The sequence below is a fragment of the Thunnus albacares genome, chromosome 20 (assembly GCF_914725855.1).
Source record: "Thunnus albacares chromosome 20, fThuAlb1.1, whole genome shotgun sequence".
NCBI lineage: Eukaryota > Metazoa > Chordata > Actinopteri > Scombriformes > Scombridae > Thunnus > Thunnus albacares.
In genome coordinates, this window is record NC_058125.1 from 19,119,589 (window position 1) to 19,141,038 (window position 21,450).

A 21,450-nucleotide genomic window follows, 5' to 3' on the forward strand; every position below is an offset into this window, starting at 1 on the left:
TCTATGTGTGATATTTGACTAATAATATAATTTAATTTATATAGTAAATGTATTTGTCTTCAGATTTGTGAAAATTATGAAAACTAAACAGCCTGTTAGAGTTACAGAGAAGTCATTACACATTTTACAATAGTAAATCCAACAAAGATCTTGGCAAACTTTCCAGTGTGAGAATAACTAAATAAATAAATGTGTTTTCAACGAAACTTAAAAAAAAATGAATAATTCACATCAACATCAGGTTTTAACTGTCTTTTCGTAACAATTGTGAATCATCTTTTATGACACTTTTTTTTTTTTTTTACCTTCAGATCAAATATTCATGCTTTATTTTTCATAACCATATAACTCATGTTTTTACCACTTTCTAATAAGGCAACCTTTATAAAGGCTTCATAATTAGTAACACATGGATATATTAAATAGTATTAAATCATTATAGTTTATAGATAAGTTACAAGCCATTGACTTTTCCACTCTTAAGTTGATTTATTTGCTAATTATGTGCATTTACTTTTTTGCTTTGTCTCAAATTATTGTATTTTCTCATGTGCGAATCATCGTAATGTGAAGTTTCCGTCCTATAATTAACCTCATATGTACATTTTTTTACATGCTGAAGTTGATTAAGTCTGAACTCAAACATAAACTACATCCAACATCCTTTCTGCAGTTCTCTCTCTCTGCATCCTTGAACATGACCTACACACATGTTGTACAGGATTAACTTCAATGATGCACTTCTGCACATCTGGTATGCGGCTAACTGAAAATGCTACAACATGATGACCAAAGCACATCTGGGTTTGTTGTACTTCTGTGCAACTTCCCTGTGAATCTGATGTTTTCTTAATGTATTCTTAATTAGATATGCATTAAATATATGTACATTTATACAAAATTAATGCCTAAACAGGATAATTTGAGTATTAAGTTCTCAGAAACACACACAAAGACATTAATTTGTCATTGCAGATGTTCAGTTTGTTGTTTTTCTTACTCTGTCATCAATTTCTCCACAAAAGCTCATTAAAGTTTCCTAAAATCTAATCTAAAACTATCACCTGACAACCCGTTCATCCATGTAAATAAAAACATTTTACAGCACAGATGATAAAACAAAAAAAACACAACAGGGTTCTGATTTTCAAATATTTGTGTGGTTTTATTCCATCTCATCCTGACGACTGTGGCACAAATCTGAGTTTTACACACTGAAATGATTCAAACCTCTCAAGATAAATCACGCACACGAGTCTCAAGACCTCTACCTCCATTCTGGCAGAAGAGGGCGGTATCCTCCACCTTTAATCACACGTCAGCCTCTCACTCAATCACCGTTTCAGACTGTTCATCCACGCTCATAAATGTCACTTCCTGTAAACCGTGCATAGAAGTAGCTTCTGGTTTTAACATCAGTTTAAAAAAAAACAAAAAAAAAAAAAAACAGAAAAACCAGCAGTGTTGTTGCCCCTGCCACTTAGTAGAAGGCACAGATTGAAAAGGGAGCTTTGCAGACAGAAAACAGCACCATTACAGAGAGTTGAAACAGTAAAACAGCTGCAGATGAGCCAAACAAACCATGAAGTAACACAGAAAAAAAAAGAGTTTTAATGTGGCAAACTAAAGCACAGTTCCTGAGAAAAGATCATTTGGTTTCTCAACAGGATTTCATAATGCCCTTCGTATCTGCTTCATTATAAGAAATCAGAAAATAGAAATTTAGAGCCAAAAAGAGACGAGCTGATAAAAAATAAAGTGTGACATGATTAATTAAACGTCCCACAACTAGTTCCCGTTAAGCACCGATTTGGGAATGAGCATTTCATTATCACCCCTCATAACTGACAACTAGAAAAATAAAGACAAACTACATAAACACGTATGTATTCACTCTTTGTGTGTTGACTAGATTAATACTAATGAGCCTCAGAGGCCTTTGTTGAAGTAGACACGTTGTACGCCGTCTCCGTACTGAGTCATGATGGAGTCTCTCAGCTCGGGCTCCAGCTTCGACACAGCCATAGAGCTGTTATAGACAGAGAGAGAGAGAGAGAGAGAGAGAGAGAGAGAGAGAGAGAGAGAGAGAGAGAGATTAGAAAGGGGAAACAGGGACACAGAGAGGAAGAGAAACATGGTCAGAATTAACTTGTTTTGATTTAAGAAGCAAACACTGGTTTACATTTTCTATGACCTTCAAAAATCCTCAGTTTTTGAACATTCATCCAAATTCTTGCATCTAATCAGCTAATTTCCAAAAATCTTCCTCATCATTTCATGTCTTATATTTTAAAGGATTGAGTCACAGTTTTTTAAGTTTGTCTTAAAACAATCAGGAGCCAAAATGAACATTGACACATTGTTTTGCTTTCTGTAATCAGAGAGGCGCCTTTACACTGTGCGATTTTGAGATTTCCAAGATGAAAAGTTGTCCACTGACGTCCGATATAGAGACCAAAGACAACATGAAGAAAAAGTCCTAGTAGACCAAAATCTCACAATCTGACTGCTGCTACGACCCATGTCCACAAACAAACCACTTAGAGTACAACATAAGATGACACAATATGTCACGCAGGTGAATTCTGTAAATGCAGTTTTTTGAATAAAGTTCTGGGTTAAAACACATTTGTTCTCATTAAAAGGGGACATATGCAGATTTCCAGGTATATATTTATATTCTGGGGCTCTACTGGAATATCTTTGGATAATTTACAGTAAAAAAAACTCTATTTATCTTATACTGGTCCTTTATGCAGCCCCTCAGTTCAGCCTCTGTCTGTAACAGGCTGTTTTAGCTCCTGTCTCTTTAAGGCCCGCCTCCTGATGAGCACACTGTGTTCTGATTGGCCAGCTTCAGGCAGCTGCCCTTAAGAAGCAACATAAACAAACAGTAGTTGGTCAGATATCACTTCTTTTTGATATGTTAGAGTCTGAATCTGATCTGAAATATGCGAGTGGACAACCTTAGCAACAAAGTCTAGGGAACAGACGGCCGTTTGTGGGCATGTGCGAACAATCTGACATCACCACGAGGAGGAAGTAGAGGTAACTTTGCAAATGAAGCATTCAGAGTAGGCTGAAGGCTTTTGACTTGCATGCAACATTTTTACACACATCCACCTCAAGTTTTGGAACTTTGACCATGTTTAACATAGATATCTGACATCATAACAGTATAGAAATAACAGAAAATCACAAAAACCACGATATGTCCCCTTTAATACGTCCATGTCAGTTTGTGTAACTTTGCTGCGGCTACGATTCATCACACATTCAGCGCACAATCCGACAGCAAACTGATATCTTACAGTCCGACACAGATTCTGACTGAGATTTTATTACAGGCGTCTCGCACAATGTGACGTGCAATAAACATAAACAATCGTTGTTGTTGCACAGTCTAAAGGCGCCTTTAGTCTATAAGCTACATGTGTCAACAGGTGGAAGTACAGTAACGGGTTGGTTACCATCTCTGAGGGAACAGCGAGCAGGCAGCCGGCACCATGAAGATCAAACTTTTAAAAGAGAAAACAAAAAGAGAAACAGTTTATTCCTCCCCCTGAAACACTACGAGGACATCGAAACCCCCATAAACTCCCTCACACATGTCCTACTTACAACACTCCCACCATCATCACTTGAATTGGTCCGTGGAGATACGTGATTCTCTGTGAAAAGACGTAAAGAACCTGATGACAGATGCACCCGTCGATGTTGGAAACTTTAGCAGGACGACAGTAAAGGAAGCAAAGATCTAACCTGCATGAACTTGTATTTTTCCAGCCTCTGCATGATGATGGGAAGGATGACTGACAGAAGAGGAGCGACAAGTTAGTTGTTGTGATAATTTAAGTGTAATAAAATAAGACGATCATTTAGAAGACAAGGGTTTTTTATTTGCATACTCATTCCTGGTGCGGCCATGGTGATCCGTGAGACGACCACCTGCGTGATGCCTTTTACCGCAGCTTTCTACAGAGGAGATAAAAGAGGACGATTTGTGAATAGTGAAGGAACGTTTCTGTGAAATTAACAAATTACAAAAACGTCAACGTAAGCGTGTCGGGAGTGCTGACCTTAGAGTGGCCCAGTTTGTTGCCGTTTTCATCTGTGACAGCAATGCCGTTCAGGATTTCTCTGAGAAAACAGAAACAAACTGATGGTGAACTGAACTGAAAGGGAAAAGGAATGTGAGATGTGGTTTCCTTATCATACCGCCGGCCGCGACGCTCGCCGCTCTGTTATTTAGTGGATATTTTGACTTCACTGTAAAAGCACACAGGAGCCTTCAGGGAGAACATTTAGTGATCAAAACAAAACAGAGAAAGGGCCACATTGACTGAAATATGAAGAGTATTATATGGCAACTATATTCACAACTACCTTGATTTTGTTTTATGTTTTGCAGGTGTTATTAAAACATATTTTAATTTAGTTTCTACACAGAATTTCTACTTCATAAACGTGATTAAAGCTCTGACAGCAGTTTTGAAAGAAGATCCAGACCCAGACTATAATCAATAAATCAGTATAGATACATTAAGGCTCTCAGGGATCTTACTGGGAAGGTGACCTGTTTGCAACCTCTTGCCCATGCATGTGGCAGCAGGACTGGGTTTGTGTATGTAGTAGGTTTGTGCCAGCCAGAGCGGATGTTGGACTGGACAGATGCCCACAAACCACTGAGTCTTTTTCCCCCCAAAAAAACAGTAGGAAAAGAAAAAACACAGTATAAACAGGCAGCGCAGATGAAAGAATGATCTGATGGCCTGTTTAGTTAAGTTAGAGCTTTCATTTCTCAAATTGGGTGAGTTTTAAAACATTATCTGGGTCACTTGTTTTGTTTTTTTTTAAAGTTCAGCCTTATGAAAAATGAACTGAGAACCAAGATAACTAGGAAACATCCAGGTCTGTCAAGTGGAAAATGAATGAGCCTTGGATTTTAGTGGTGCTGGATGCTTTTTTTGGTGCACAGAGGAAAAACAAGACAAGTCAGCAATGTGTGTTAATGTTTCTTGTAGGAGTTTCACACGCAGGCTTTATGATCAATGCTTTTAAATTTTTAGGACGTACTCAGCAGCTGTCGGTCATAATTTAAGTTTGATACATCCTTTGTGACACATACAGAACATTCACATCGTAAGTTTACGTATGGGAGGTGAGTGTTTTGCTGGCAGAAACTGCAACAACGTAGGCGAGAGTCGGCCTCCGTGTTGCTGTGTTTTTACAGCGGTGGGCTTGTTTGTTTCATGTAAGGCTGGGTATCGATACCAGATACCTTTAAGATATTGAACGAAATAAGCCAGTGCCAAGCAATACTGAAACTTCTCCAGTCAAACGATAACTGCATTCGATGCTTTTTGTACGCAGATCTGGAAGAAATGACTGTTTGTATGGTTTTCGCGTTCATCGATTTAATGCAACGTTTGATTGGCAACAGCTACGATCCCTACAGTCTGCGGTGATGATACTTCATTGTACAGTTATTTAATGAATATTTCAATAATCTGAACACTTTCAAAATGTATTTGTGTAAAAATTATTTGAATGGGGAGGAGTGCAGGCATTTTACATAATGCTTTCATTCATATGATGGGTATTGAACGATGCACTCTACTGGTATCAGTATCACTTTAAGGGTACTGGTATTGTAATTTTTTAAACAATACCCAGCTCTAGTCTCATGGTATGATTAGTTAACCTAATATACTGTAGGTTCGTGTAATGATCAAACAGCTGCAGCAAATATCTAAATTGATGCCTGAATTCTGTCCAACAGCGTCACTGAAATTAAGTAGAACATTTGTTTCTTACAACAGCTCTTGTGGAAAAAAATCGAATGCCCACTGAATTCCGCCCGATGCCACGGCTGCACGCATCTAGTCAACATGAAACTTTTGACACACATCTCTTCTCTTCAGATAGGAGGCTGCGTGAACACCTACTTAACACAGGAAATGTGTCGTCGGGGCTTCTCAGAAAAGCTCTGAGAAAGTCACTTTGATTTCAGCACATCTCCAAAAGGAAATCAGTACAATACTGTGTAACAACTGCCTACCAGAAAAACATTAATATATATTTATATGTTATATATGTTTTTCTGGTGATGGACTCACTGTTGCCTCATCATGGGAATGTTAACACAGTTGGCTGCGGCCACCGCTGCAAAAGGAACCCAGCGAGCGATGAGAGGAGGAGCTTTCTGTAGGAGAAAGACAAAAAAAACCAATAAAATAAAGCAGCTGAAGAAATGATCCCTTATCTAAATATGGATAAAACAATAACCGAGTGTTAAAATCATCACTCACAAATAGATCTTTTTCACAGACGTCATGGAAAAGCACAGATGTAAATTCACAACAGTAATATTTTCTGCATCTCATGAATCTTCATATGATGCCTCATTACTGTAACATCATTACTGTTATGATCAGTTGAAATATGAGCTGTGAAAAAGGTCTGTTACAGTAACTGACATCTTTCTGACGTCTTTTAATACACAAACTAACACTAGACGAGTTGTCTGCAGGTGTTGAGAAAGTTTTAAAAATGTTTTGGGAAAAAAAAACAAAAAAAAACAAAGCTCAAGGTCCACTTACTAGCTTTTATCCTGATCTTTCAAATGTGACTCATGTTTTTTTTCCAAGGGGAAGTTTAGAAAGGTTTACAATCTGATTTATGAGCTTATCACACGCATATTATGATTGTATGATATCTAAATTAACTGGTAAATCATAACCTCTGTAAACACCATCTGCAGAGGATGACTGTGGTCAAAGCTCTGGAAAAAGCTGATAAGTGGACCTTTGTTCAAGGTTTTTTACCCCTAATATCAAGAATAAACTTTCACATTAAATATTCACAGTTCATTCGGCCGAGAAACTAAAAAGTTCGGATAACACGAGACCGTGACACATCTGGATTATTCGTCAATTCTTAAATTATCCAGATGAGTTTGGTGACAAAATAATTTCCTCTCAGTAAATCTCGTGCAGCTTCAGACAACATGTGCGTTTGTACCTTTGTGTAGAGGTTGAGTCCGACTGCTGTCGCTAAAGCTGTGCTGGTTGCTGTAACGTAGGCTACTCCGATCTGCCTGAGAGAGACGACAGAGACACAGGAGAGCAGCTCTTTTAGGATTACGAACACTGAGATTAACGATCGTACGGTCAGTAAAGCACATTTTACACTTGTCTTTTCAAGTTTCTCCCATCAGGATCAGATTTAATACACTTAACATGCCAGACCCCACTTACTTCATCAGTTCAGTTTAGCTAGGTAGCTAACAACATGAGTGACTAACATGGAGGAACTACAAGCAAGACAATAGTTTGAGCTCTCACACACACAGATCATTAAGTGGTTGCACTGATTAGAGATCAGATAAACATTAGCACGTTACACGAATCAATGAGAGTCTTCTCGTCGTTGTCATGACACAAAAAGAAAGATGGCAGCTCATTTCGGCTGATGCTGTTAGCGGCTACTTCTTGTTGACGTAGTTCCTCTTGGGAGGAGTATAGATTATGTATGAATCTCGGAGAGACAGATGTGTTTACGACTTTTCAGCATCTGGCTCTATATTGCTGCCTGGTTGGATTTAGACATCAGGCCTTTTTGATATCAGATAGTTATCTGATTGGAGACTGGATATCCGATATCAAAAACATTTCAGACGGATTGTTTAAACCACCTCGGGAGAAGCTGTTGAAAACGCATCCGTCATATGTAAGCTATACTCCTCCCAAGTGTAACTACGTCAGCAAGAGGTCTGTGGAAGTCGTCTCTACAGGGTCTGTCCCCTGTGATAATGGCAGCTACAGTTACACAGAAATTACACTGCTGTCATCCTTCCTGTCGCATATAAAGTAACAGGACGGATTAACACCAAGCTGTTGTAATGTTTATCTGATTTCAGATCAGTTCTGAATGATCTGTGTGTGTGTGTGTGTGTGTGTGAGCTCCTCAACACGATAAAACTTTGTCTTGCTCATAGATATTTATTAGATAATTAGGCTACATTCACATTACATACTGAAGTGGTCCAAATGTGAATTTATTTTGCCTCCAAAGCCACATTTACGCTGCATGTCATGTTTCCTGTTTACATCTACTTTTACAAGTGACCGATGTCCGATACCTGTGTTTACACTTGAAACAACCCGCATGCATAAACGAGGGTTTGGTTACCGAAAGGGAAGTAAACAATTTGTTCTTGTTTTTTTAGCGGACGGTAGTTGTGCCAGCCGTGCACGTGAAAATAACGTTATACGTCATTAAAATGCCAAAAAGGATAAGATGGTCGCATTTTCAATGACGTGTGAATCGCAGTGACGGGGAATATCCGATCTGTCCGTTTAGATGACAGTCGCATCGGCAGATATCCGATTACTATCAGATTTATTTCCACATATCATTAAGGCCCGAAATGGATCTGAGAACATCTGATTCCATGTGCTTTTTTCCTGTTTACACGTTCATAATACATATCTGATCTGTGCCACATGCGAGGAAAAAAAAAAAAAATCGGAATTGGGTCACTTGTACCAGGCAACGTAAATGCGGCCTAAGTGACTCAGATCTGATGTTTTTCATATCAGATCTGATGTTTTTCATATCAGATCTGGGCCATATGTGGTTCCAGATCTGATTCATTCTGATCTCTGGCTGTGTGACCACTGACAGCAGTCGTATATCGACTGTCGTCATCATTCAGCAGAACCACTTATAGTTATAACTAAACTGCTAAAACGTAAAAGTTATTTCTTTCTTTTTTGGCAGTTACCAAAAAAGCTTCAGGTGCATTTCCACCACCGTCTGGACTGGAGGGGGGGGGGGGCTGACACTGACTAACATCTGGATATGAGACACACTGGATGTGACAGAGTGTAAACGGGGTCTGAGTTCTTACTTTGGAGTGATGGGTGAGGCAGCGTTGCGGTTGGTGTAGTTGACCAGAGCGTTGAAGGACTGATTCACCCACTGCCAGAACACCACAGCAGGAACTGTCCTAGAAAACAGACAGTTATGAAACCTCTAAAAGCTTCCTCTGTGAAAATGTAGGATGTGGTCGAATGCAGCTCGTCCGGTTTGCTCTCGGGTACCTGTAGAACTGCAGCATGAAGCCGGTGATGGCCATGCCTCCGGGGACCTGGAAGGACATTCGGCCGATGATGTTCATGCGGTCTCCGGTGTCCGGGTGGAAGGCCGAGTCGTACAGCTTCTTAGCATAGTGGAGCTGCTCCTCTGTGGTGCCGGGGGGAACGGATCCTGCCCTACAAAGCACCAAAAGACGTTAGCAGACATTTTTTCCACCGTCGACTACCTGCGGAAACATTCTTGTAAAGCCTGTTTTTCTTTTTTTGGGGGCTCATTTTTCTTGTTGAAACTTGCAGGTGACAGTTAAAATGCAGACACCAGGGCACGAGCCAGACTATAAAGGGAAAATCCACCCGAAAGCAGATCTCTTATACAGCACAGTTCAAGCTTTATACTTCTGTCTGAGATAGTACATTTGATTCGTTCTCATTTAAACATAATATATTTATAAATTTGTATAAATGAAGTCAGTCAACAAGTCAGCATTTATGGACCACACCTGAAAAAAGGTGTCAGATACTTGGGATGAAGAAATTCAGATACTGACTCTAATGTACAGAATTATTGCAATAGCATGACCTTAATTTTTGCTGAAAGGCTGATTTAAAAAAAGGTTCAAGATTCGCCACAATTACAGTCCGTGTGTGTGTGTCAGAGTCCATTTCCTTACCTGCAGCTTTCTACTAAAGCTTTGGCCTCATCCAGACGTGAGTCAGGCAAGATCGCCGTTCGACAGTCTGTGATGTTGAAGAAGTGTTTCAGTCGGCCCATAAACGTGGACTGATCCCATTGTGGTGCGTCGATGTCGAATGAACTCAAAGCCATCGTGGTTGTTAAACAGCAGTCCCAAATTAATTCATTAAAAAGTCTCAACAGCAGCTTATTTACGCTCCAAAAGGCTTCTCAGCAGCTGCAGTCGAAATCTGAAGAAAAGGGAGAAGAATAGTACGATTAGCTGCGTGTGATGTTAAAGATATAGAAATGATAAAACAGAAAAATACATCTGACTGTTGTCCTGACTGTTCCAGCTACAACTAAAACATTAACTGTTTCATAGTTTCTTGTCAGTTTTACACAAACAGTCCCACCTGGTTCATGTTTGGTTACCTGTCTGTCAAACCAGCCAGACCTAGTCTGAGCTGATGCAACACTGACAGAGTTTTAGCTCAGTGGGTCAGAGAGGCCCAAACTGCTTTACCTTTGAACTCTCATTCCCACAGACTCGCTCAGAGGTTTGTGTCCATGTGTGTGTGTGTTAGTGTGCACACAAACCTCGTCTACCAAAAACTTTAGTGTGGACTTTAGTTTATTTGACTTTATAAGACAATAAAGATACAAGAGAGTCCTCTATGTAAAAAGATTAAAGACACATGAGTCCAGGCGACTGGATATGACTTCATATTACCAGCAAACCAATACAATAGATACTAATGTTGAAACAATTAATCAATAAATCAATTGACAGAAAATCAATAGTCAACTATTTTGATAGTCAATTAATTGTTTATGTAATTGTTTAAGCAAAAAACTCCTGGTTCCAGCTTTTCAAATGTAAATATTTGCTGCTTTTCTCTGTTTTTGTTTTCTATTAAGACTATTACTATACAATCCAACTACTACTATTACTATACTATTACTACCACTATTACTAATTACTACTATACTATTAAGTGGAAAAACATGACATCTGAAGACGTAAGCTTGGGAAGTTGTGATGGACTTTTCTTTCTACCATTTTCTGGCATTTTATAGACGAAACAATTAATCGACAGAATAAGAAAAGAAAATAATCATTAGTTGTAGCGCTAAAAAATACCTAAATTATCATCATTAAAATCAAGTCAAACAGCAAAAAATAAACTATAAATATTAAAGTTGTAACTAGAATGATTAGTTTACACTGGCAACCATTTGACGTACATTTCAAAATTATGATGGTTACATTCACTTTATTATGTGCAAAGGTAATTTATTTGCACTTCTGGCAGAGGTATATGAAATATTTTTTTAAAAATTGTGAAAAAATGGCATTCATCATGGTGCCATGGTGATGTTTTCAGTTTGCTTGTTTTGTCTGAATAAAGTCTAAAATGTTAAGATGTTCATATATGACAAAGAAAAACAGCAAATCTTTTCATTTGAGAAGTCGAAACCATAAAATATTTGGCATTTTTGCTTTAAAAATGACTGAAACAATGAATCAATTATGAGAATAGTTGCAGATTAATTTTCTGATGATGGACTAATCGTTGCAGCTTTAGCCTCCAAATGTACCCACAGAGCTGCTGTTTGCTAACGTTACGTGTGCCCTTGAGTTTAAACCCAACACAATCCTGAACAAACACTAACTCCCTTTAAATACTCGAGGGCCAAACTTCCACTAGAAATCATTGACCACCTCCTGGTAAATGGTCATTTTGGGTTTTGCAGCTGCAGCCCGCTGCTCCCTCTGACCCAGAATCTGCTGACTAGAGCTGGATCTATCCAAACATCCCACTGCACTTCTTCATCATTACATTACTAATTATTCACCGCAGGTTTTAGGTGAAGACCAATCTCACAACAGCAACAAAACTTTCCTATGTGGTATAATCTTCTTAACTAAAGGGCATGTGAAGAGTATATCAGGGCTCTTTGAAGGCTCAGTCTGGCTGGAACTGGATTGTTCCTGGAGCTGTTTGTTTAGAAACTAGGCTAAAGGCCTGCAAGACCTTGTGGGGAACACGGCACATCAGCCAAAAGTCAACATTGCCCTACTTTCTGAATCTGTTCCATGACATACCAATACAAATACATAAACAAAGACTGGAAGTGATAGAATGAAACTGGGTCGTTACAGAAGTAGACGACACAATGTATTGTTTGATTAGTTGATTAATCATTTGCTCTATAAAATGTTTAAATTTACTGGTAATAACGTCCCCACTCCTAATTTTCAAGAGCCGAAGGTGACATTCTCAGATATTTTTTTTTGTCTGACAAACAGTCAAAAAACCAAAGACTCAATATACGACGATATAAAACAAAGACCCTGTTTACGCTTGGTTTTAAAATGCGTCTTGGTCAGATCAGAACACAAGTGGCCCCATTGTGATCTGATCACTCAAACCACTTGCTAAGGTGGTTCTGGGACGCATTTGACCAAATATTGTTTGTGGTGTAAACGCTAACATGTCCCCAACAAGGACGTAACAGGAAAATACGTCATCAATGCAGGACACGATGGTTGTTTTGGTGACAGAGCGCCAACGCTTAACGACTTTGGACCCTTTTTGCTCAGCTGGACACCTTGGAGACACATGATAGACACAGGTGTGAACAGCGATGTGTCTCGGCTGTCCACTTGGAACAAGCAAATGTTTAGAGCTGCAACCATTAGTCGATCGACAGGAAGTTAAATCGGCAATTATTCTGATAATCGAATAATCGCTTTTGTCGTTTTGTAAGCAAAAATGCCAAATATTCAGTGGTTGCAGCTTCTCTAACGTGAGCATTTGAAGGTTTTTTTGTGTCATATGTGACTGTAAACTGAATATCTTTGGATTTTGGATGGTTGCTCGGACAAAACAGGACATTTGAAGACGTTACATTGAGCTTTAAGAAATTATAAAACAAGACTAAAGAGGTCAAAACTCCAGCAAAACTTGTAGTATATAGAACAACTTTATTGTTAGACCAACACGTTTCGGCACATAGTAATGTGTTTTATGATGACCCTGATGAAGGCCACAAGCCAAAACGTGTTGGTCTACAATAAAGTTGTTCTATATATTACAAGAGTTGCTGGAGTTTTAACCTCTTTAGACTTCTTTCCCTTCTCCGTGCACCTTGGAAGTTAAGTGAAGTTGTGCCAGAAACCCATTCAATGCATCTACAGAAATTATAAACAAGCATATTTCTCTATTTTCTGACATTTTATAGACAAAGTGATTAATTGAGAAAATTATCAGAAAATGAATCGATAATGAAAATAATTGTTAGTTACAGCTGCACAAATGTTTGTTTGATAAATGACTTAAACAATAATCAGTTATAAAAATGGTTGTCTATGAGTTTTCTCATGATCGACTAATGGTTTCAGCACAACGATCTATTCAGAATCACACAACTAAATGAAAAAAACTCTACGGATACATCTCAAGATTTGCAGATGTTTCGTTGTTCATATACCTGAAACTTCACCTGTATCGATAAATTGATGTATTAGCAAACTGATACAGATATCAGGAAGCTGAAACATATTAATCGATCAACAGAAAATAACCAGACATTATTTTGATTAGGTGTTTAATCATCCCAGTCATTTTATAAAGGATGGAGTCACAGTTTTTCAAGTTTGTCTTAAAACAACCTTCAGGTGCCCAAATGAACATTGAAACCAGAGCCTGGCAATATGGACAAAATCAAATATCATGATATTTTTGACCAAATACCTCGATATCGATATTGTGACAATACTGTAGGGATGACTATTGGTGCTTTCATAAAATATTTACACAATGAGATTTTTGATAAACAATCATCAGTAATGTGGTTATAATGATTAAGTGGGTAAAAGTAAATGGAACAGCTAGAAGCAGTCTGGTAAGTTTAGAAAATTACATCAATTTACTGTAAAGTAGCCTTTAAAACCAGGAAAAGACAACACTTACACCATATCACGATATTACGATATCCAAATCTAAGACGATATCTAGTATCATACCATGATATCGATATAATATCGATATATTGCCCAGCCCTGATTGAAATAGGTTTTTCTTGCCATAATCATTCCTCCTGTTCATACTGGCCATTAGAAGATCCACTTGATATGACTAACTCAGACTACTGTAGCCTCATATAAGCTTCAGATCAACTTTTAAATGCATTTTTACACTAAATGACTGTGTGGACACATTGTGGATTTTGGCCTCCATCACTTACATTGGAACCACATTTGAAGGGGATCTTTTAACAGCCAGAATGAACAGAAGGAATGATTACAGCGAGAAAAACCTCTTTCACTGTTCATATGAGCACTTGACTGCTGACTTGAAAAATTGTGAACCTAAAATGTGTAATTAATGGATTATTTGAGACAATAATGGGCTCAATGATGATAATAATCATTAATTGCAGCCCTGCATGAAGAGAAAAGTGTTTTGAACTCGTCTATATGTACGTTGCATGTGAATAGTGCAGCTGACACAAGTTACAAAACTAACATGAGCTTTTTAAGGTTCAACAGACGCTTGACAAACTGGATCTGCAGGCCAGAGCACAGCCAGCATCTGGAACACCAGTCAACACTGAAATCTCACCAGTTTTACAGCTTGTGCGTGGGTAAAATGTCTTAAATTGTATGCACACGTGCCCTCTAACAAGTAAATAAACATTATGTGTGGACACAGTGGCTACTTGTGTGAAGATCACCGACTAAACTGGTGTGAGAAGGGAGTTCAGACATGTCAGCCGGGAGCTCACAGACTGATGCAACTGACCGCTCAGCTACAGTCTGACTTCCGCAAACAGACACCGAGCTGCTGCCGTGTGGACACTCAGTCTGCAACCTGCAACACGAAAAAACACAAAACATACCTTTACGAGACTCCTCAGCTGCCCAGCAGAGTAACCTGTCAGTACTCAAAATGTGCTCGTGTGGCATAGTAAAGAAATGTGCACGTGGCATGCAGTCCTCCAATCACGAGCTGGGGCAGCTCCCGGTGAAAACAACAAACATTTGCTTCTGTGTGTATAAACAAAACACATGTATTAACGGAGAAATGAAACACATGTATGAACTGTAACTTATTGAAACGTCTGTGGGCAAGAACTGTCAAGAGAAGGAAACACGTAGAAGTTTAACCGGCCTACATGTGATACATTCACGGGCAGCTAAGAGCTAAACTGGTCCTCCATACTTTTTTAAAGAAAAACTTTATTTATCATGACACATACCACGGACAATGAAATAAAAATAAAATAGAGTAAAATAAAATAAAAGTAAATGAATAAAAAATACTAAATGAAATTAAATTAAAATTAAATTAAATTAAAATAAAACAAAATAAAATGAATACAGTACAATAAAATATATTAAATTAAAATAAATAAAATAATCTATTCCCGTTTAATTTATGTCTGTACCCATTTCATCCTTTTGGACTCAAATTTTCTTATTAATCTGGGGGACTCATAAGGTCCCTATTACAGAGAGTATGTTCTTATTTTTGAATGTAGAGAGTGAAGAGAAATTGCTGTGTCTTTTGGGCAATATATCATATTCACAAAGCCTGATTTCTTCAGTTTCTTCTGAACAAAAACTTGTTTTATGTTGAACTTCAGACATAATTCTGTCTATCTAAAAACAACAAAAGCTTTAAAAACATCTCATCTCTTGAGAAACATTGTGAACAACATTGCCAGATGATTTAATTTGGTTTGAGATATTCTCTTTTAATTAATGTATTATGTTTTGTTGTTTTTTTACATTACAGTTTTATTTCTGTTTGTGTTTTCATGAACAGTTTATTTCATTTAATTTTCCCCAATATTCCCTGTACTTAACTCTCTTATTATTATTATTATTATTATTATTATTATTATCATTATTATTATTATTATCATCATTATTTTCTTTATGTTGTGTGTTCTATGTTATTAATACTGTAGCACTTTGAGTTCACTATGAATGAAAAGTGCGGTACAAATTATTATTATTTATTACTGTTTGTTTTGTAATTTTACTGTGTTGTTAATAAATTTGAAAAAAAAAGTTTCGTGCGTGACTGTGCGTCTGACGTCATCCCCCTTAGTAACCCTCGGCGGCGTCTCCAAGAGAGAAGGCAACAAGATGGTGAGTTTAATTTATCGTAATAATTAGCCATTAACTGTAAACATCACGCTCCAATTGTGCAAACACCAGCTTTAAGTGGCGCTGACTTGAGTTTATTTGGGGTTTAATGTTTCCTGCTGTCCGCAACTTGCCGAGAAAAAAAAAACATTAAACTGCAAAAGCTGCCTTGTTGCTTCGTTCAGTCATCAGCGGAGATTAGCTTAGCAAATTAGCTGTGTTTATCTCCTATTTACGTACCGTTAACCGGCCTTACTCTGAAACAAGCTGCCCTCAAGGTTCAGTAAAACCAAAGAAGATGATGTGAGTCGCTTCTAACGGGATCTGCTGTTGTCTTTAGTTTACTGGTGCTGTTAGGAGCTCATCGTGAGCAGTAGAAATGCACTCACACGGCCTGTTAGTGAGGAGCCAAGAGATGCATTTCTACAATAGCTGATGTGCAGTGCTCCCCCTGTCCTCCTGGAAAAAGCAACTTGTTTTTTTCCATTGCTTGTTGCAGGGATTGCTGTCCATCCTGCGTAAGCTAAAGAGCACACCAGACCAGGAGGTTAGGATACTACTGCTGGGTCTGGACAACGGCGGGAAGACCACCCTGCTCAAACAGCTGGCATCTGAGGATATCAGCCACATCACCCCCACACAGGTATGCAGGAAAGGTTCATATGCACACCAAGTAAATGTACCTGTCTCTGGAGCGGGCTGATGTAATACAAAGAGGATGGGTGGCCTTAAAATTATCACATCATCTTCCCTTGATGTTTTGTGTTGTCTCCAGGGTTTCAACATCAAGAGCGTCCAGTCTCAGGGTTTTAAACTGAATGTTTGGGACATTGGAGGCCAGAGGAAGATCAGGCCGTACTGGAGAAACTATTTTGAAAACACTGATGTGCTGGTGAGTGGAGTTTGGTTTGTTTACCAGGCAGTTTTAATCCATTCATCCTTGATGAAGTTTATCACACATGTGTACTAAGGACCCGCTGCCCTGGCTAACAAGGAAAACGTTCATTTTGTTTCAGATTTATGTCATCGACAGCGCTGACAGGAAGAGGTTTGAGGAAACAGGTCAGGTATGTACAGTCGCACATTAAAGCATATCCTGTAGAACTGCAACTAACAATTATTTTAATTATCTATTCATCTGGTGCTTAGTCTCTTTTATTAATCATCTGGTCTTTAAAATGTCAGAAAACGGTGACAAATATTTGTGACATCTTCAAATCACTTGTTTTGTCTGATTAACAGTCGGACACATACAAACATTGAATTTACTTTCATATAAGACAAAGAAAAGAGGAACATATTCACATTTGAGAGGATGAAACTGGTGGACTTTTGGTGTTTGTGCTTAAAGAATGACCTAAATGAACAATTGATTATCAAAATTGTTTCAGACAATTAATCAACTAATTGTTTCCATTATAATATAGTTTTTTACTAGTTTTTATTAGGGTCCTTTTAAAGTCTGTTAGGGCAGGTTCAAATGAAGTTTCCTGAGCAAATTTCATATCAGATACGAGACTTTGAGAATTCTGATTGCTGAGCATTAAATTACAAGAGAAAGTTGACCTAATGGTGTTTTTTTTACATATCTGACACCAAGTCCATTCAGTGCAAAGGCTTAATAATATATCCAGTGTGTGTTGTTATGTTAAGTTATTTTAGTTTTTGTTTAGTATTGTACTTTTTTAGTATTTTATCAGGTCAAAACATGACACTTTTTAAAACGTTTGAAGTTACAATATGGGCAGAAATATGTGTCACTAGAAACTGAATTTTAATCATTTATATTTGAATCTTTTTAACTTGAATAATTGCATTAAAAACTGAATTTGAGTAGCATCATTTGAAATTGAATTTATTAGTTTGGAAATGAATTCCAATGAGCTTGAAACTGAACATAATATTATGAATGTTTTTGATCCTCGAGTGCAGATTCACACTCCTTTTTGGCCAATCAGCACTTGTGTTATTGACAATTTCCTTCATTCTCATTGATCCATGGACTCGTAGTGATTGATGCACGTCGAAGAATGTTTCTTTCGATCATGGATGAGGCTGGGACTTGGCTGTCCCTCTCAAGCCAAAATGTTACCATGGCGATGGATCAGGCACACAACGCAAATCATAAATCTACAGTTTTTACAAAGAGCAGAGAAAACACTTCAGGCTTTCGAAATATCCAGTAAATATCCAGCTCCTATTGGTCGTCAATATTGTTGAGAGAAATAGTGGTTAGAGTACGTGAAAAGGAGTTCTGTGAATCTTCCTCAACGACCGACCCAACGACGTCTGTCTTGAATTGTGAGAACTGAATGTAGAAGTTTATAGAGTTGAATTCTCAGTGAGGATGAAATACAGTTTCACAGCAAATTAATTCAATTTTATAATATTACATTTAGTTTCAAGTTTAAATAATTCAGTTCCAAACTAATAAATAAAACTTCAAATGATGCTACTCAGATTCATTTTTTAATGCAATTTTTTTAAGTTGAGCAATTCAAATTCAAATATAAATGATTTAAATTCAGTTTCTGGTGACACATATTTCTGCCCATTTCATAATTCCTGTCAAATCTTAAATTATCTGGCCAAGTCGGAATTATGTGAAGGATTATGACTGAGTCCAACTACGGCTCTGGTTTCTATTAACAGCATTAGAGCACTTCTTCTTCTGTGACAGTTTTATTGTCTTTATGTTTAATAGACAGATGTGTGTGTGTGTGTGTGTGTGTGTGTGTGTGTGTGTGTGTGTGTGTGTGTTTTGTAGGAGCTGGCTGAGCTGTTGGATGAAGAGAAGCTGAGCGGCGTTCCAGTGCTGATCTTTGCAAACAAGCAGGACCTGCTGACAGCCGCCCCGGCCTCTGAGATCGCCGAGGGTCTGAACCTGCACACCATCCGGGATCGCATGTGGCAGATCCAGTCCTGCTCTGCCCTCACCGGCGAGGGGATTCAGGTGAGCATACAACTCCAGCTTCTCCTTTTTTTTTTTTTTTTTTACTGTTTCCTGATTCTCACCGTCCTGCTGTTTCTCTTCGCTTCCCTTTCAGGAGGGCATGAACTGGGTCTGCAAGAGTGTCAACTCCAAGAAAAAGTAGCTTCGCTTCTAGACTTCCACTACTCAGGAGGAACAGCTGCAGCACATACACTCATACATGTACACTGACACACATGCGCCCTCCTGAGCCTTAATACAACGGGATACACCTGTGAATGTACACACACTACTAATCCAACATGGACTTGGAGTTTTTAACCCTCTGCATTCCTGTATCGCTGATGTTTACTAATTTCCATACATCCTCCCATGTTTTCTTCTCCTACAAAAGAAGAGGGGGGGAACTTCAAAGGGAACCCATGCCAGGAAGTCAACCCCCCTCCGCCCTCCGCCCCAGTCTACCCACGTCACCGTCACCGTCCCAGCCAATCCCAGCCACCGTCCGCAGCCTGTCAGAACCTCAAACATCCCAGTTAAAACTGCTGTCTTTCATTGGAATTCCAGCATGTTCTTAAAACTCTTTCACACGCTGTCCTGGAAACCAGCCCCCTCCTCCTCCTCCTCCTTCTCCTCCTCCTCCTCCCATCTCCATCTTTTCTTCATCTCATTCTTACAGGTCGATATGTGTTGTGTTTTTTCTTTCTTTTTTTTTTTATCATTCCACAATGGCTGTAAGCGCTTTTCCTGCTATGGCTCTGTTTGAAGTGAGGTATATTTTTGTAATTGTTTTATTTATGGTGAAGTAGAGTGTAGAGTGCTTTCAAACAACAACTGGTGTAGCGTGTGTGTGTGATGTCAAGGATGTTGGAGAAACAGTCCGCTGTCTTCAAACTCTCCCCACTAAAGAATGATACTTGTACATGTTAATATGTATAAAACAAATGAAATGGTTAAGAGGATCTACATTTTTTTTTTTTTTTGGACCAACTGTAAATAGCTCGGCCCTGTGTTCATATGTTACCTTATGCACATGTTATAGAGTATACGTTACCTTGCTGTACTTTGTAGTCTATAATGTTTGCATATGTAATATATGCTGGCAGATTTTTAACAGAGTTATATGTCCTGTATGTCCCAATGCATTTCTCTGTGCGACTCTCGGGTAGTGAGGGAATTTCACTCTTTAGGCATTTCCTTTTGATATTCTTGAATGTAATCTGTCCAGAATTGAAGGTACTGTATGTGAATAAAAAAGATGAAAAAAGACAGACAAATGTTTCAGGAAATCATCCGGTTATTAATAAATTAATCCAAGTTTCGTCTTCTACTCATAAAGACTGTTTTTCACTCAGATCATGGAGGGTTTTTTTTTTTTTTTTGCGTGTGTATAAATCGAACCAGGCTCTAGTGGTCACACATCGTAGCAGGTGGGGTCAGCTGTTCGTGACAACAGCTAAAGCTTGTGTGGAGAGGCCTCTGTGGGAGACAGCAGCCAGACTTTAAGAATCAACACTGAAGAGAGTTTAGAAATGTGTTTGGATGAATATAGTCAGTGGTGGAAAGTCGCTAAGTACTGTACTTAAGAACAATTTAGAGGTACTTTATTTGAATATTTTCTTTTGATGCTACTTTATACTTCCACTCCACTACATTTCAGAGGGAAATATCGTACTTTCTACTCCACTACATTTATTTGACAGCTTTAGTGACTTTTCAGATGAAGATTTGACACAATGGATAATAACACATTGTTAAAGATGAAACCAGTGGTTTCCAACCTTTTTGGTTTTTGACACCTAACAAAAAGCAGTGTGTAGTCGGGGTCACATTTCATATGTCTATGAGTTGTTAACGGCTGCACCAAATAGTGATTTTTCCCTCTAAACTTCTCACATGGTTTCATCTCAATAAATCTTCAAATGATCCAATATTTCACCAAAAAGAAGATTAGAGGAAAAGTCCAAAAAACTGAAACTGTTTTTTCTTCTTTCCTCTCCCATTAATCATCTCATGACCCCTCAGATATTATCTGGTGACCCTTTGGAGGGGCCTGACCCCTAGGTTGGGAACCACTGGACTAAACTAGCTAACTGAATATAAAGTAGTTGAAACTAGCTCCACCTACAGCAGCTACAACAGTAACATGCTGCTCTAACACTGATGCTTCAGTATTAATAATCTAATGATGTCATATATAATAATATATCAGTCAGAGGGACCAAAACACTACTTTTACTGCAATACTTTAACTATATTTAGCCGCAAATACTTATGTACTTTTACTGTAGTAAGATTTTTCATGCAGGACTTTTACTTGGAATGGAGTATCTTTACGCTACACATCTTTACTGTATTGATATTTTTACTTAAATAAAGGATCTGAATACTCCTTGTATTGTGAAATTACACAAATTACAGAATAAGGGCTCCAATACAATACATCTGAAATCAAATTTTGTGTGTGTGTTCTCACTGGCAGGAGCTTCAGGCAGGTGGTGCTATACAGTATCCGCCTGCCTGGGTAAGTGATTCATGGCCTGCGGCTGAGCAGGAGAAGCTGTGCAGCTTGGATCCAGCT

General features: G+C 38.3%; 2 protein-coding genes across 3 annotated transcripts; one reads left to right on the top strand and one right to left on the bottom strand.

Annotated features, from left to right (window-relative positions):
- Positions 1-1,138: 1,138 nt before the first annotated feature.
- Positions 1,139-15,019, bottom strand: sfxn2 (sideroflexin 2). 2 transcript variants are annotated; one of them, XM_044337551.1, is made up of 13 exons: positions 14,959-15,012; positions 14,683-14,830; positions 9,773-10,025; positions 9,108-9,278; positions 8,915-9,013; positions 7,024-7,099; positions 6,120-6,205; positions 4,080-4,140; positions 3,909-3,975; positions 3,763-3,812; positions 3,622-3,671; positions 3,471-3,518; positions 1,139-2,029 (listed from the first exon to the last, which is right to left on the bottom strand). In XM_044337551.1, exons 3-13 carry the CDS (start codon positions 9,925-9,927, stop codon positions 1,930-1,932), a joined length of 963 nt encoding a protein of 320 aa, XP_044193486.1. In that variant the 5' UTR covers positions 9,928-10,025; positions 14,683-14,830; positions 14,959-15,012; the 3' UTR covers positions 1,139-1,929. The 2 variants fall into 2 exon arrangements, with proteins under 2 accessions (XP_044193486.1, XP_044193485.1); XM_044337550.1 differs by having other exon boundaries at positions 14,683-15,019.
- arl3b (ADP ribosylation factor like GTPase 3b) lies at positions 14,327-20,140 on the top strand. The gene is made up of 7 exons (XM_044337552.1): positions 14,327-14,423; positions 15,900-15,940; positions 16,437-16,580; positions 16,713-16,829; positions 16,954-17,004; positions 18,705-18,890; positions 18,985-20,140. The coding sequence occupies exons 2-7, from the start codon at positions 15,938-15,940 to the stop codon at positions 19,030-19,032; spliced, it is 549 nt and encodes a 182-aa protein (XP_044193487.1). The 5' UTR covers positions 14,327-14,423; positions 15,900-15,937; the 3' UTR covers positions 19,033-20,140.
- The last annotated feature ends 1,310 nt before the right edge of the window (positions 20,141-21,450 follow it).

Excerpts from the sequence above, each read along its gene's own strand:
- sfxn2 (XM_044337550.1), bottom strand. The coding sequence starts at position 9,927 with ATGGCTTTGAGTTCATTCGACATCGACGCACCACAATGGGATCAGTCC. Across the intron at positions 4,141-6,119 it reads ATTCCCATGATGAGGCAACA|AGAAATCCTGAACGGCATTG; the intron begins GTGAGTCCATCA and ends CTGTTTTCTCAG. Across the intron at positions 3,519-3,621 it reads GTGATGATGGTGGGAGTGTT|TTTGATCTTCATGGTGCCGG; the intron begins GTAAGTAGGACA and ends CTCTTTTAAAAG.
- arl3b (XM_044337552.1), top strand. Across the intron at positions 16,830-16,953 it reads TTGAAAACACTGATGTGCTG|ATTTATGTCATCGACAGCGC; the intron begins GTGAGTGGAGTT and ends ATTTTGTTTCAG. Across the intron at positions 18,891-18,984 it reads TCACCGGCGAGGGGATTCAG|GAGGGCATGAACTGGGTCTG; the intron begins GTGAGCATACAA and ends CTTCCCTTTCAG.